At 30.0% G+C, this 16,312-nt stretch overlaps 1 protein-coding gene across 4 annotated transcripts; it reads left to right on the top strand.

Moving 5' to 3' along the window:
• The first annotated feature begins 314 nt into the window (after window positions 1-314).
• On the top strand, window positions 315-16,312 carry LOC142625782 (agamous-like MADS-box protein AGL11). 4 transcript variants are annotated; one of them, XM_075799495.1, is made up of 9 exons: window positions 315-591; window positions 2,004-2,193; window positions 9,966-10,047; window positions 11,717-11,778; window positions 13,985-14,084; window positions 14,327-14,368; window positions 14,458-14,499; window positions 15,437-15,591; window positions 16,081-16,312. In XM_075799495.1, the coding sequence occupies exons 2-9, from the start codon at window positions 2,012-2,014 to the stop codon at window positions 16,082-16,084; spliced, it is 669 nt and encodes a 222-aa protein (XP_075655610.1). In that variant the 5' UTR covers window positions 315-591; window positions 2,004-2,011; the 3' UTR covers window positions 16,085-16,312. The 4 variants fall into 4 exon arrangements, with proteins under 4 accessions (XP_075655610.1, XP_075655612.1, XP_075655613.1 ...); XM_075799497.1 differs by having other exon boundaries at window positions 466-591; window positions 1,995-2,193; XM_075799498.1 differs by having other exon boundaries at window positions 583-640.

Here is a 16,312-nt window from a genome sequence, read left to right as displayed (position 1 = left end):
TTGTGATCGGAACATCACTTTTAACTGAGTCCATTATTAAAGATATTATTTTTATTTTGTATCAATCACACTGATTAGCATCAAAATGAGCTCACGTGTTTCTTTATTTCAAATTTTGGGTTTTTATTTTTGATTGATGTAAATCCTAGTGCATATATACGTGGACTGCACATGTCCTAATCTTTTTTCCTTCACACATTGTCAATCAGTCTCTCTCAATCTCAGACACACACCATCATATACATGCATATGATCACGACACATTTGAAATTTAGATTTATGAGATAGATTCCTGAAGGGCATATTAGTCACTCAATGAAACAGAAACATTGAATAAGCTTTTGCTCTATTTGGTGCGAATTTGCACCTGCAAAAGCAACCACACTTAGCAAGAAACTACTACGTCTTGTATGGCATTTAGGAAATCCCTATTCCCCACATCCTTCTCTCTCTCTCATTGTAGGTAGACAAAGACAGAAAGAGCTATTAAAGGAGAAGAGAAGTAACAGTGAGAACTCTACGAGCAAAGTTTCTTTGGGATTATAAAATTTTTCATAAAGCTGAACTAGCCGGAGTGAGTTCCAAAGCCAGGTCTCTGCTTGCCTCATATCTCTTCTTGTTCTAGAATATAATATTCAAAGTAGGTGTAGTTTTGAGTTCATCTCTTAGATCTTATTTCAGACAAAAGATTTTTCTTTTCCTTATTCAGGTTTACCTTCCCATTTATTACTATTTTTTTTTTCAAAACCCTTTTCTAAATTTTCTTGATGATACTGATTTTGTTCATTTTATAGTTTTTTTTTTTTTTTTGGCTTCTAGAACTCACTGTCTTATGTAATAGGTTCATGATGGTGCTTTATCTTTCAGTAGTGCTGTTTCTTAAGCTTATTTACTACTTTTCCATGGCTTTGTTTGGAAATGTTTTTTTCCCCCTCAAAATATGATTAATGAAAAATTTGCTTGATATTGCTGATTTTGTTCTTTATATATATGTGTATATATATTTGGCTTCTAGAACTCACTGTTTTATGTATAAGTTCATGATTGTGCTTTATCTTTCAGTACTGTTTCTTAAGCTTATTTTCTAGCTTCTCCAAGCCTTTGTAGGGGAATTTGTTTCTTTTTCTTCTTCTTTTTCCCCCCTCAAATGATAATGAAAAATACTAGGCCATTGCCTCAAGTCTCATGCCAAGTTTGAGTCATAATAATTTTCAGATTAAAAAAAAAAAAAAATTCTCAATTTTCTTCAGCTGATCTGAGTTGATTTTGACATTTTTTTAGTCTCTGAGCTTCTCATGAAGATCATGGATTTGGTTAGCGTAACCATAAAACCCTCAAAACACACACAACACTTGCACACAAAGACAAACACTAACAAAGAGAGAGAGAGAGAGAGAGGTGACAAGAATATATAGGTCAGGCACCCTTAAAGTACAAATTAACGAAAATCTTAGTAATTTTACTGTAAGATCTGGCTTTGTTACTAGGTCAAGTGCATGTTTCAACAGTATTAGTTTATAGCCCTTAATTTATGCTTTTCCTTAATATTGAAGTAATTGTTCACGATCTATGTCGTCCCTTCTTAATATTTGACATTCAACACATTAAACCAATACCTTTTTTGTTTTTAGTAACCTCATTTCTTAAGGACAAAAGATTTTTAGATATGTACTTTATTACAGTACGTATATGCAGTCGATTACTCCCAAAAAGTATCGTTGTTCCTTACAATTTCATATTCATTTCTGCAAAACCATTTTGGCAAGCATCAATTTTCTGTTGAAACTCATAAACTTTGAGGTCTGTGGGGTCCCAAAATTATGACTTTGATTTTTTTTTTTTTAATTCTAAAAACTCTACATTAGTTGAAATGTTTAGTTACACACATCAAAGAAAAGACTTGTGTAATATTCTCATATTGAACATATACAACTACTGATTTTGCTAAAGTAAATAACGTACAACTACATGATGTCACTTTCTAATGTGTTTAGGCCTCTCAGGTTGTGCAATGGGGAGAGGAAAGATTGAGATCAAGCGGATTGAGAACACTACAAACCGTCAAGTCACCTTCTGCAAGAGGAGAAATGGTCTTTTAAAGAAAGCCTATGAACTGTCTGTCCTATGTGAAGCCGAAGTGGCTCTGATCGTCTTCTCCAGTCGTGGGCGGCTTTATGAGTATGCAAACAACAGGTAAATTAACCTCACATATCTTCATTTTCATTTGTTTGTCATGTTTCTCTGCTCATTGGGTGAAAATAGTTAAATCAAACATCGCATTGGGTGAAAATAGTTAAATCAAACATATATATATATATATGTATGTATGTATTTTGGGATTTTCTAATTTATCTATACATGTACTTATTTATTTTTCTTTTTGACATTGATATCATGGAACTTTACACATATTTTATATTTGGAAATTATGGTCTTCTTTATGTCATGACTTGTGTAATGAGCTAAAAGGAGAGAGTGAGGGCAGAATATATTCAAAGTAGGTAAATAAAAGTGAAGATACAAACATGAACTTACATGTATATTTTGAAATTTAATGAGCTTACAGAAATTTTTTGAAGCCATTTTTTAAAGATATATATATTTTGTGGGTGCGGGGGGTGAGGGTAGACTACTAATGATTTATGCAAGTTTCATTCATGCTGCTTCCTAGAAAAAAGGAATTTAAAAAAAAAAAAAAAACAAAGTTGAAGTTAGCTCTTTAAGAAAATATACTAGCCTAATCATTAGGTATTCTTTGAATTGAAGTACTTGTTAAGAAATGTCTGCACTAATGTGTGCGTATCAATATGGAAAAAGGGAGTTTCAAATAACTGGCTAGTCCCATGAGAGTATCTAGAATTAAGTATCTTTGATTTGAAAAAACAGGCTCAAAGTATTTCTTAATAATCTAGTTGTTGACTTGTGCCAAGGTTATAAGAGCCTTTACATTTCTAAGTAGTGTAGTTAAATCCGATATCAAACAATAGTGACAAAAATAAGTGGTTAGGATAATATTAATTGTTGGGATCAAACCTACAGACTTAAGCTTTCAACTATCATAAACCCCAGATCCCAATACTTTTTTTGATTCTAACACAGTATAAGGAGGTATGGGATTAAATGGGGATTGAATTGGGATGGCATGGTTTATATATCATTGGAATGGTAACATTAATATAATCTAGCACCTTCCTTCTTTTTACCCTTGTAAAATATATCTATACAAATTAAATATACTCAACAATATGGATTAGACTATACACGAAAACCAATTGGTTTTGCTAACAAAACAAGGAAAAAAATACATACAAATGCAAGATATCCAACCAAGCATTGATGAAAATAATGCACTGCTACATCTCACGTACAGTGTGTTCATATAGTAATAGTGCAGTGATATATTCTTAAAGTTGTTTGATAATTAGACTGAGATGCATGAAGAAAAGGCAACAAGAATTCCCAGATGCAGCTCTAGCAGTACTTTTGCATAAAAATACATATGTTTACCAACAGTAACCATAAGAAACAAATCCTTGCTGGATGTTTTTTACGCTTATTTGATTTCACTTTTTAGATTTGTGATCTTTGAGATTCTAGCAGCGTAAATAGAAGGATTACTTAGCAGAGGTTCTGATCCTTTCCTATTTTGTTGTTTGTGGGATCTCAGTTGAAGTAGTCTTCTATTTCCACTATTAGCTCACAAATCTTCCTATCATTTCTTTTATATCTATTGACTGACAGCCAATTGCTTGATATTTTATATATGTGTTACTGTACACTTTTGTTTGGTATACTTCACAATGAAAGGTCTAAAAGTTTAAGTGAACTTTTGGTCTCTTTCTTTTTCCAATCTCATGCTAATTAGAGAGCCAATGCCAAAAGTCAGGGACTACGTTCTTTTAGGGTTTTAGTTTTAAATGGTTGGCGCGTGGTCTACAAGTGCTGTAGGGTTTATCATTATCCTGTTCCATTCTTTGCAGGATCTATTTTCTTTGGTCATCTTCTACCAATTCTAGCTTTGAGGATTACACTCCCCCCTCCCCCCCTCCCATCTTTTGTTTGCTTTCTTTAGCAAAAAGAAAGCATAACATATCTTTGTTTTTTGTTTTTGTTTTTTGTTTTTTTTTTGCTTCATCCATGAAAGGTTTAAGACTTGCAAAGAGTCTTTGGTCCTTCTGCTTTCAATTAGTACTTTTTGTTTATATTATTATTTTATTTTATCAGCAAATTAATACCTTTTGGTTTAAAAGAATGAAGCAGAAAAAGAAGACAGTCAAAATATTATGTTGATGTATTGCACAAGGATAACCCTTTCTGATCATCAAAATGTCATAAAGGAAGCAGACTTGAGCGCCACTAAAGTGTTTTCTAGCAATCTTCAGATCACATCACTAAATATAGCTAGTTCCGTTAACATGTGTGGCCTTCAGCACCCATTACTTCCTTGTTTGTTGTTTCAAGTTTGTTTCCCTTGACATTTATTTCCTCACCTCTTTTAAAACAAAGAGCCTTTGACTAAGGTTCTAAAAAAAAAGAGAGCCTTTGACTAAAGGTCTTTTCTTTTTGTTTGTAATAAATCTCCAAATCAACAAAAGAATTCCTTACTTCCTTAGTTCCTTTGAAAGAGAGAATGGCTTGACCTGGCAACAGAAGTCAATGGAGACTTAAAGCCATGGGCGGACATTGCCCTCTAATTTTTTTATAAAAAATATTAGTATATATATAGCTCATAATTTTACTAATTTTGTTTTATAAAATTATACTTTGTATTGCTTAATAATATTATTAATATATTTTTTTTAAAGTAATACTATAGTCACAAACTTTTCTATAACATTTTTACAAATTGTTAAGGTAATAAATTCTTATTGCTTTGCATTTAGATCTACTACTTACATCACTTTTTTACTTATCAATAATCACTCACTACATTAGCAATTTGTAAAAAAGAATTGTAACTCTAGCATTTTCTTCTTTTTAAAAGCCATAAAAAAATTTTATAGGTACAAAGCCCAAAAACAATTAGCCCAACGCAAAAATTACTAATAGTGAAACTAAAAAAAATTAAGTTCAATTAACTAATTTTATCCAAAACAAAGAATACAACCCTTAAAAAAATTTAAATACAATATTTTTGTCCTTTTCCAGCAACAACACACACATCAAAAGCACAAAAAATAATAAATAAACAAAAAATCTCTTAGAAGTTAGTTGAGCAGCAAAGCCGAGGGCTAAAACTGCTACACATAACCAATAATAAAGTCGCCCTCTTAACTCTAAGTCCTAACTTTGTCCTTGCTTAAAACACTACATGAAAGTCAAAGACACGCTTGCACACACATACACACACGACATACATACCATCTTATGTATAGGTAGTGGAGACACTCAATGATGCAACTAAGGAACAAAGGTTTGATAAGATGTATGTGGATGGATAAATTCAAGATATTAAAAAAAGATAGAGAACTCCTTTAGTAATTTTAAGGGTGCAACTTTTTTCACAATTTACTGAGATAGAAAATTGGAAAACCATTTTTTGAGAGCTATTTAATCTAAAATAGTTGATTTGGTTAGCTATAAACTTCAAAAAAAAAATTTCTCACCTTGATCTCGTTAAAAAGACATATTATGACTGAAATAGTATTACTTTCATAAGGTCCAAACCAGTTAGATCACTTCACAAGGCTACATCCACAACTTTAATAATCATAACCACGAAAATTTTTGTGCAAGAACCATGTTCCACCACCACGGGCAATGAGAACATTTAATATTTGTACTATTTTCGTGGGGGGACAAATATTAAGTGGCAACACAACACTTGCCCTAAAAAGAATGTTACTGGAGCACGGAAGAAAAAGTGTAAGATTGGAATTCTTGTTCATCAAAAGTCCACTTCACTTTGTGGAATAAAATGGTTTTTGTCTATGCTTTTCTTCGTTTATTGGACCAATTTTGTTATGATACAATTTTTTCTGCAATTTCTTTTCCCGAAAACGGTTGATCTAGTAAATTATAGAAAATCTAAAGATCCATAATTTACATCACTTTATTTTTTACCGTTCACAACCTACCACTTCAATAAGTATTAACTTCTTTAATAGTATTTTTCTATTGTTTTAGAAAAAAATAATAAAAGAATGTGTGTAAAAAAGAATGTATATATAAATTATAGACTCTCTTAGTAATTTGTTTTGGTGAAATGACATGACTTGGATTAAGCTTAATCCTTATTTCCCTTATTGCCTGAAACCACTAATTATTTGAGTTGGACTAAGTTTAAACTATGACCTAAGTCGCTTGATGGAACACTTGTCATCCTTCATCCCCCTCTAGGCCACTCATTGATTCTTCAACAGGTAAAAGAGAGTAGGAATGAACCCACATTAGAACCAAGGGGTCCATGGCCTTGATCCCCTCTTTTCTTCCCGAATTTTTTTTTTTAGAGATAATTACAACATGCTGCTAATTCCGTAACTCGAATCATTTCCTCCCTAGACCCCCAAGTACTTTGTGCATGGAGATGTGTCAATTCAACTACAAGTAAGATCCAAGTAAGGTCTAAAAAAACAATGAAAATAAATGGTCGGTTAGTCTATAACTTTTGGCTTTCCTCTAAATAAAAAACCTTTTTAATATTAAATATTTTTGAAATTTTTTATTTTATACATCTAAAATCAACAAAAGAAAAAAAAATCTTAATTAGTAGAGAATTAAGGGCAAATCATGAATAAGAGACTAAGGTGGCGTTTGGATCCAGCATCTCTGCGTCTACGTTTCCAGTTCACGTTTCAGTTTTTTTTTTTTTTTTTTTTTTCCTGCGCAGCTTTTAAGGGACAAAGAGTCTGTTTGGATAGAACTTATTTTGCTGAAACTGAAAACTGAAAACTGAAAACACTGTAGCAAAATAATTTTTAAATGTGTGAATAGTGCTGTGGGACCTATTTTTAATGAAAAAGTTGCTGAAAAGTGAAATTTGTGGGACCCATGAACAGTGCATTTGTGCACTGTTCATGGCTGAAAAGTCAATACATGCGGCTGGGTTTAAAAAAAAAAAAAAAAAAAACAGAAGCAAAAACGCAGACGTGAACGCAGGAACGCGGATCCAAACGCCCTCAAAGGCTACTGTGCATGAACAGTAGCCGCAAAAGTAGACTTTTCAGCCCCTTTTCTATGTATAAGTGGGTCCCGTGCACTGTTTGTGGGACCCACAAACTTCACTTTTCAGCATTTTTTTAATTAAAAATGGGTCCCACAGTACTATTTACACATTTAAAAATTATTTTGCTACAGTGTTTTCAGTTTTCAGTTTTTAGTTTTCAGTAATAAGTTCTATTCAAACGGACCCTAAAGGGCTTCAAGAAAAATACTTTTATTTCTATTCTAAGTTAGATGATTGTTCTTATGTGTTTGTTTTTTTCTCTTCAAAATTTTGACGGGAATGGTATAGATCTAAAGTACATATATGTTATTATTATTTCTCTCTTGATTGTGCCAAGTGGTTAGTAAGAATCAAAAGATTAACAACTTACCAATTTGTTTTCCAGCCAAAAAAAAAAAAAAAACCAATACTTTTTTTTTTATATAGTGATTATACATGTACTTTTTTTTTTCTTGTTTTTACTACAGCTAAAGTGCAAATATTTACAGTTAAAAATTTATCTTAAGTTTTGCATTAAAAATGAAAAAGAGACTATTTGATTTTGCGGTTTAAAAAGAAGTTATTGTGAATTTAGTATATGATCAATCATATATTGTTTTGGGTATTTAAAAGAGTAAATTTTGAATTTTTTTTTGAGAAATAATTACAACATGTTGCTAACCCCACAGCTCGAACCCTTTCCCCCCTAGACCCCCAAGCACTTTGTGCATGGGGAGGTGCCAATTCTGAATTTACAATGCATCGAGACAAACTTGTTTTATATCTTTTCTTTTATTTATAGTTTTTTTGGTTAAAATTTTATTTATATCTTAACATTAAATTTTAAATGAATACTAATATTATTTTAGTATATTTTTCATTCATGAATTCTAAAAGAATGTTTGTTCAAACAGCTCCCAAAACTAAAAATTAGTTAGTATGGTCATACTTAGAAAGGATAGTAGTTTAAATGGTCATGCCTAGATAGGATAGCTATAACTGACTCTCTCAATCTTTGCATTAAAAAATTTATATATAAAAAGAAACATATCTCTCTCTCTCTCTCTCTCTCTCTCTCTCTCTCAATGTATAGTATGTCATGAATCTGAATTTTTTTATTTGATAAGAAAAATAATAATATACGATAGATTGTAATTAATAGATCATAAAATGGAATATTATAGTATAAGTTCTGACATTTATTGAAACATTTCATCTTTGAGAGGCGTTTTGTACCAATTAAGAGGGTAGTCAATATTGTAGTACAAGTTCTTGGTGTCTAGCTTTAGTGTTTTTATTAGAATTTATACACTACACTTAGGTATGTCAAAAAGGTTTACTCTGCAGTAGCTTCATTTCCTTTCCTGTTCCATAGTTAACATAAAAATCTCACTTCCAATAATTTTTCTTTCCAATTCTAATCTTTAAAGGTTTAAATTCCCTTTTTTTTCTTGTTTTAATTAATTAAAAGCAATCTAAAAATATACTTTCTTTTAAGAGTTGTTCACTCTTCTATAGAACTGAAACTTTCAATAGTGGTTTTTTGGTCCATTCCTCTTGTATAATTAATTATACCAAGTGATAGATGAAGCAAAAGAGTAAATACTTATTCACAGTAGGGTTTCTTCTATTTAGTGTAGAAATGAGAGTAGGAAAGGTGATGCATGTCACCCTTTCTATACTTTGTGCGTGGGGATGCAAATGCATAGGGATGACATTAGTTTTTCTCTCTATGTGACTGAGACACTGAGTTGACTTCAAAAGGTACCACTTATAGAGTCATTAATGATTCTTTGGATTTTAAGGACATTGTTCTTCATCTTCTTGACAACAAGTACAGATCACAAGGATTCTATTATAATTTTGAATATGAACACACACCCAACTTCACAACATATTGACTTGTGTAATTGTGAGTGATTGATGGAAAGTGATGTTCATATAATTAGTAGTAAGTAAAAAGTGATAACCACTACTCACAACCACACAAGTTAACAAGTTGTGAAATTAAGTGTGTGATTGAGTGTGTTCCTAAAATTATTCCCCTATTATATACTGAGTGTAGTCAACTTACCGAGTGAACTCCTTGCCTAGTTTGTTTTTATTTAGATTTGGTTGAGTTAACTTAAATTTCTATTGTTTAAAAAGTGACACTACAAGTGCAATATTTTTGTAACATTTTTTTATCTTGTTGAGTATCAAGTTATTATTAATTTTCACATTGAATCTAACTAATACAGTAATACTACTTAATTTTTATCATTAACAACTTGTTACTTTAAAGATTGTGAAAAAAGTTGTGGCTATAAATATATAGTTTCTCTAAATTATCAGTTTCTAGTCTTGATAAAGTATCATCCATGGTGTGACTCTCACATTCGTTAGAAAGTAAAATAGAGATAGGATTGACTAACATGATCAAAAGTATAATATGCCTCTCATATGGCTAGTTCTGAACGCATGTAGGTCGGTAAAATGAACAAAATATTTATTTCAATTACATAAATTGTGGAAAATGTTATCAGCATGTTTTGGAAACTAAAGCTAAAACTTCAAGCCTTATGTGTTCTGATCTTAAATATTTACCTTCCCTTACATAACTTCATCTAGTGAACAATGTCTTTATTTAATTTTTTTTTTTAAGTATTAAACATGATTATCTTGGAAGCATAAGCATTTTATGACATCAATTTAATAAGAACATAATTTTGTAAGAATTTCTAATTTATGTATGTATTTTATTCATTAATGTGTTTGCATGTGTACAGCTTAGATATGTGTTTGAATTAATATTAGAAACTTGATTTGTTTTGCCAAACAGCACAAAATCAACCATAGAGAGGTATAAGAAGGCATGCAATGATGACTCAGGAACAAGCTCTACTGCACAAACAAATGCTCAAGTAAGCTATTTCTCTATATTCTTTTTTACTTTGTTGTCTCTTTCTTCTAGGGAGAAATTTTTATACATTAGTTATGACATATTATAAATAAATTGGCAATACCCCAAATGTATTGGATTAAATGAGTATATAATGTGGGAACATGTGTAGAGTCACACATTATAAATAAATTCGATAAAATGACATATCTATATATTATTATATTTAAAAGCTGAAGCGTAGCACTTATTGTTGCTGCACTTTAGTTGAGCCACATCAACATCCATATCATTATCATTTTTCTTTCTAATTTTCTTATAATTTTTTTTTCATGTTTACTTTTTTTTTTTTTAATAATTACACTTTCTTCAACATTCTCATTCTTTTACCTTTTCATCTCCCAAATCCCCACTACCCTCTACCTTAATATTGCTATTCATCTTTCCCTTAATCTTCCTTTATTTTGTCTCTTCATTTTCACATCATCTTACTATAAATTTGTCATTCTCTCTTCCATTTTTTGCATAGTTTTCCCTTAAAAAAATAGTTATCTCTCTCTCTCTCTCTCTCTCAATATTTTTTGGAGTATTTTTTATTTTTCCTACATCTCTATTTTAAGTTGATAAAATTTTGTGTTCGTTATAACTCTACTTTGGGTTGATGCGATTTAGTTTTGTGTTATAAGTTTTTTTGTTCTTTTTGATTGTTACATATTATCATATTGCGTTATAAAAAATTAAAGATAATATATATGAATATAAGATATATTATTCTATTACATAACATGATTTGAGTAATTTGGTGTTTATTATTATAATTTTTTAACATTTTTTCATCTTATTTTATTCAACATTTAAACTCAGCCACATTCTCCATATAATTAATTAAATTCAAATAAATAAATTTGAAATATAATTAATAGAGATAATTAATTTGGTATTTATTGTTATATATATTTTATTTTTACTTTTTTTTCTTCTCATATTATTCTATTATACATATTGCATTATAAAAAAAAATGATAAAACTAATTAGCCACTATTATTTTGGAGTAGTAGTTTATGATTTTACGTATATAAAGAAATGGAATATATAGAGTTTATATATGTAAACATTCACATTAAGTAAATAATACACACACACACACACACACACATCTATGGTTTTTTGTATATAAATAAATGGAACATATAGAGTTTATATATGTATAGATTCACATTAAATAAATAATATATATATATATACACACACACGTAAAGGTTTAAGAACCAGTATATGCATGGTTTTTATTAACTTAAAAGATAATGAAAAACCAACTATTAATAAAAAATAACTAAAACAATAATATTATCATGCGCAACATACGAGTCTGTGATTAGTTATAAATAAACTGGTAATACCCCAAATATATTGGATTTAATGAGTATATATTGTGCGAGCATGTGTAGAGTCACAAATCATATGCATATTCAGTCGATTTGTACCATATAAATGATTACGAAATTCTACTTGTAACTTGACTATTCTTTTTAGGGCTTCATGCACTTTCCATATTAACAATTTGTTTGTTAGTTGTTACATTTTTATTTATTTTTTAATCTTCTTGTTTATCAAATGTACTATAAAATTTTTGAACTTGACAAGGCTAACATATGCTTCCTATATAATTTATGTTTTTGAATGAATGCAGTACTATCAGCAAGAATCTGCAAAACTAAGGCAACTCATCCAAAATATGCAGAGCTCTAACAGGTTATTTCTATTTGTCATTGTTTCTAAATGCAAATAGAAAAAGAATGATTAAAAAATTATTTTTCAAAATTATTTTTCTTTGTACGCAATTTATCAAAGACATTGAACATCTGTTTATTCTGTGGTGAATTATAAGGTTTTACAATGTTGCACACATTATGAAAACAACCAATAATAAAAATGAAAGTAAAGTAACTTGTAATTAATCCAAGAATTATATATATTGAATTTCAATTGGAATTTTTGTACGTTTTTAGATCCTGTAAACTAGATTGTTTAACCTAATTAATTAATCAAGTGAATACTTAGGTTTATTATTTAGATCTAGGTTACAACAAAACAATCATATCATGCAAAGTAGCGGAAAAGTAAATAACACAACGATATGATGACCTAGAAAAACTAAACCGGCAAAAAACTTGGAGAGGATTGAACCTAACTATCCTCAAGGTAAAAAGAAAATCCACTATAGAGAATCGAAGTTTACAATAAGACTTAGACCACTAATATCCTATTGCTACCACATGTAGAACTTACTAACACGACTACATGCAAGATTTGAATTCACGGACTCCTTTTCTATTAGGCCTTTGCAACACAAGCACCCACACTTGTGACTTTGAGACTCCACTCAAAGGTTTTGGATCTCCTTAGACATTGATCTTGTATGCAACAACTTCAACAATACCGGATCTTAAGATTCTTCAAGGAATAACACCGGTAGAAAACTTTAGAGAGCTTTTGGGTACAAAATCTTAGATCTACAAAAGATGCACAAGATGCACTCTAATTTCTCTAAAAAACTCTGAAAACCCTCTTTAGGATTAGCTTATGATGTCCTCTAAATACTGGAAAAAACGGATCGTGATTTGGGCTTCAAACGGATAAGTTATGACCTTTTTACGTTTAATGATTTTTACTGATATGCAACTTTCGATCAATCAAGTCTAATTTTCGATTGATAGAACCTTGCAGAAATTGAATAGTAATTTCTACAATTACTCGATTCCAAAATTAATTTAAACCAAACTTTGAGCAAGTCTAAATCTAGACTAAATGTTTTGATCATGGTTTGCCAACATATACAAATTGAAGTTTTAATACATTAATTCCTAAAGTCTTAGAACCTAACAATTTTAAGTTCAATACAATAAAGTGGTGGTCCCACAATTGACAATGACATTATCTCAATTCCACTTAATGCTTTAGGCCTCATCTATTATGCTTGTGATATTAATATTAATCAATCAAAGTTATCCAACAATAAATCTATTTGTGGCCTTCTCATGAAAGAGACGAAGATCTAGCGGTTATATCATTCCTTTATCAATACATGTGCATCCATAAAACCTCTTAGGCAATTAAGCATGAGTTATACTAAGGATATATATAAACATTTATGAATGTTTATATAAATGGGAGTTACATAAGAATTTTTTTACCTCAATTTTGTTTTTACCACAAGAACTTGAATGTGTTAGATCAAGGGAATTCTTTTCAACAAGTATGCTTAGCTTCATGTGTTAGTAATATGTTGGCTTTATAAATTGATGGATGATGTATTAACATAGATAATTTTGGTGATTGGGGGTATTTTGGAGGCCGTTAGAGAGTTAAAAAAATTGTTATTTGGATATAGTTTCCTTGGTATTAAAAAAATTATTTTCCTTAGTATGAAAGAAAATAGTTTTCCTTATTAAAAAAGTAATATAGTATTCATTATTCATCAAGAAATATAATTGAAGATTTTAAATATGCATTGTAAAAAGCTTGGCTGCTTTAATCGGGTGAGAGTTCACTCTAAAGTAGTCATTATGTGTAAGGTGTGGTGTGGTAATGTTTTTAGGGTTGAAAATACTAATCTATATGAGATTTTTTTTTAATGTGTTTAGACTTATGGATTGTGAGTTTGTATGTATGAGATTTGTGGGTTAGTTTTTACTCTCTTTTTTTGTGAGGGTTTTTTGTGGAAGCCTTTGGAGTGAAGTTTGTGAGGTTTGGTGGGTGTGATTATAAAACATATTATTGATGGTGGATTTTGATTGGTATTGTTAGTGAACATAAATTTGGAGTTGATAGAACCACGAAAAATATTATTATCTTGCATGGATATTTTTATTACTTGTTTATATGAATGCATTTCCATTAGCCTTAAATCAATGAATCACAACAAAGAGCTTATTGTAATTTTCTTCTTTACTTGTAGGCACTTATTGGGTGAGGGATTAAGTTCTCTTAATATCAAAGAGATGAAACAATTGGAGAGCAGGATTGAACGAGGACTCACTAGAATCAGGTCAAAGAAGGTAAAATAATAAAATAATGGTGAAATGGAAAGATAAAGTAAAGAAAATGTTAACATGCATTCCAAGACACTATAGGAAGACCAAGTTCAATCACATTTTTGACAAATTACTGATTTCTTAACTTCTACAATTGAAAAATGCTTAACTTCTACTACCCAATATCTTAAAACCATCTTGTCTATCTCATTTAATTTTCCTCTCTTGTAATGTAGTCTAATTCTCTTACTTGTTCACTACAACAGCATGAAATGTTGATGGCTGAAATTGAATATTCTCAGAAAAGGGTAAATCCTATCTTACTTTATTTTTATTCATTTCTATTTTACTAGTCAAACTTTCTTACAGGCTAATTGAAATCCAAAATTTTCTCTAGCTGATGGAGCTCGAAAATGAAAGCGTTTATCTTCAAGCAAAGGTATATTTGCTAAACTTCTTAGACTAAATTACAGAGCACTAATTATTGCACACACTTTAGTGTACACTATCTAAACACATCATCCATTTTACATCTTAAACTTGGATATGTTTGAAAAATGTGGATATTGTGTGTGAAATTATAAACATTGTGTGTACAGAGTGTACATTAACTAGTGTATAAGAATATTTCTCCTAAATTATATATGTACCTGAACATGAGTTTTGTTAAATAGCTTTCTATTTTGAGGATTGGTAAAAAATTAATGGACTTAAAATAACTTATCAAAACAAATAGTTATTTGTATTTATAAATTCCAAATTATTTTAGTTCAATGCTTGCTTAGATAGGACAAACTTATTCAACCTTTCAATAGGATTGTCCCCACCTTATATTTAAATAGTGTGTCTTGTGATCCATTGCTTATTTTCAAACCAAATTGACTTTCAAAATCCTACCATGGAGGCATAAGGAAGAGGATGGAGAAAAAACAAAACAAAACATATAGGAAAACACAAGCAAGAGTTTATTGACTTCTTCTAGAAAGTGATTTACTTACTAAAACACAACAATGTGGGATTTTAATATTTGATAATTTGAATTGAATTTACATGTAGTCACCTTTGATAGGTGATTTACGCACAAATGAGTGAAACATAACAATTCAGTTTCATGGCATTCACATTTTTAGTGTCTTATATATTTTCATTTCAAAAGTTGGAATTGATAATCCATGAGCTAAGGTACATATTTGAATCATTCTAATTAAAGCAGACCTAAAACCAAACAATTATCACCCAATAAAAAATATAATTAGAAAAAAGAGTAAAATTTAATGGTATTTCACGTCAACTCTTTTGCTAATTATAATATAACTTAAACCACATTCATGTTTACAAAAACATTTCTTACTTCTAAAGTTTTTTCTACTTTTCAGATAGCAGAAGTTGAAAGGCTTCAGCAAGTAAACTTGAATATGTCTGGATCAGAGCTCAGTGCAATTCAGGCATTATCTTGCAATTTCTTTACTCCAATTGTAGTTGAGGGTAGCACTTCCTACTCACAACCTGATCAAAAGATACTCCGTCTGGGGTAATTTATCTACTTTCTTTTATTTTATCATTTTTAACATTTATCTTTAGACTAATTAGTACTAGTTACATTTACTTATAAGATCCAATGAAAAACCTTGTAATCAACCAAATTTTAATACATCAGTAATTTTAAATATTATGCTCTTTGAATGTAACTACAAGATTGAAAGTTAAGCCTATAAGAGTTAACATAAGTAAAAATACATCATATGGTCCATATGTACTTTGACACAATTTTTTTGTCGCAAGCTCTATGAATATTGGCATTTAACATCTATCTTGGTATTCTTTGACTTGCCCTTTTTTAGAATTATTATTTTTTCCCTTAGGTTTAATATCCTTTATTTATCAATTATGGAAACCTAAGATATTATTCTTATCAAGCTTAGCAGTGAAAAATTTCTTTATGTTTGACTTCATGATCAATAACACTAGAAAATAGAAAGATACATGTTCTAACTTTAAACTCTTCATTGTGTTTATGCAGGTAAACTGTTCAGCACCAAATTTGCAAGTGGGATCATATTATATAATGCCTAAATAAAGATCTCACTATCTACTATCTTATTAAGTTATTTGGCACTGAATCATTATGACTTGTTATGTAGTGTCCAACATTTCTTTTTATAAGATAATTTGCACTTGGCTTTACCTAACAGTATAAGATATGGTTATATTTTTATTAAGGAGTATAATATCAATGACTAGATTAATGCCAA

This window comes from Castanea sativa, chromosome 2, assembly GCF_040712315.1.
Source record: "Castanea sativa cultivar Marrone di Chiusa Pesio chromosome 2, ASM4071231v1".
Taxonomy (NCBI): Eukaryota; Viridiplantae; Streptophyta; class Magnoliopsida; order Fagales; family Fagaceae; genus Castanea; species Castanea sativa.
The sequence above is the reverse complement of the archived record's forward strand: the minus strand, read 5'-3'. Positions and strand labels throughout refer to the sequence as shown.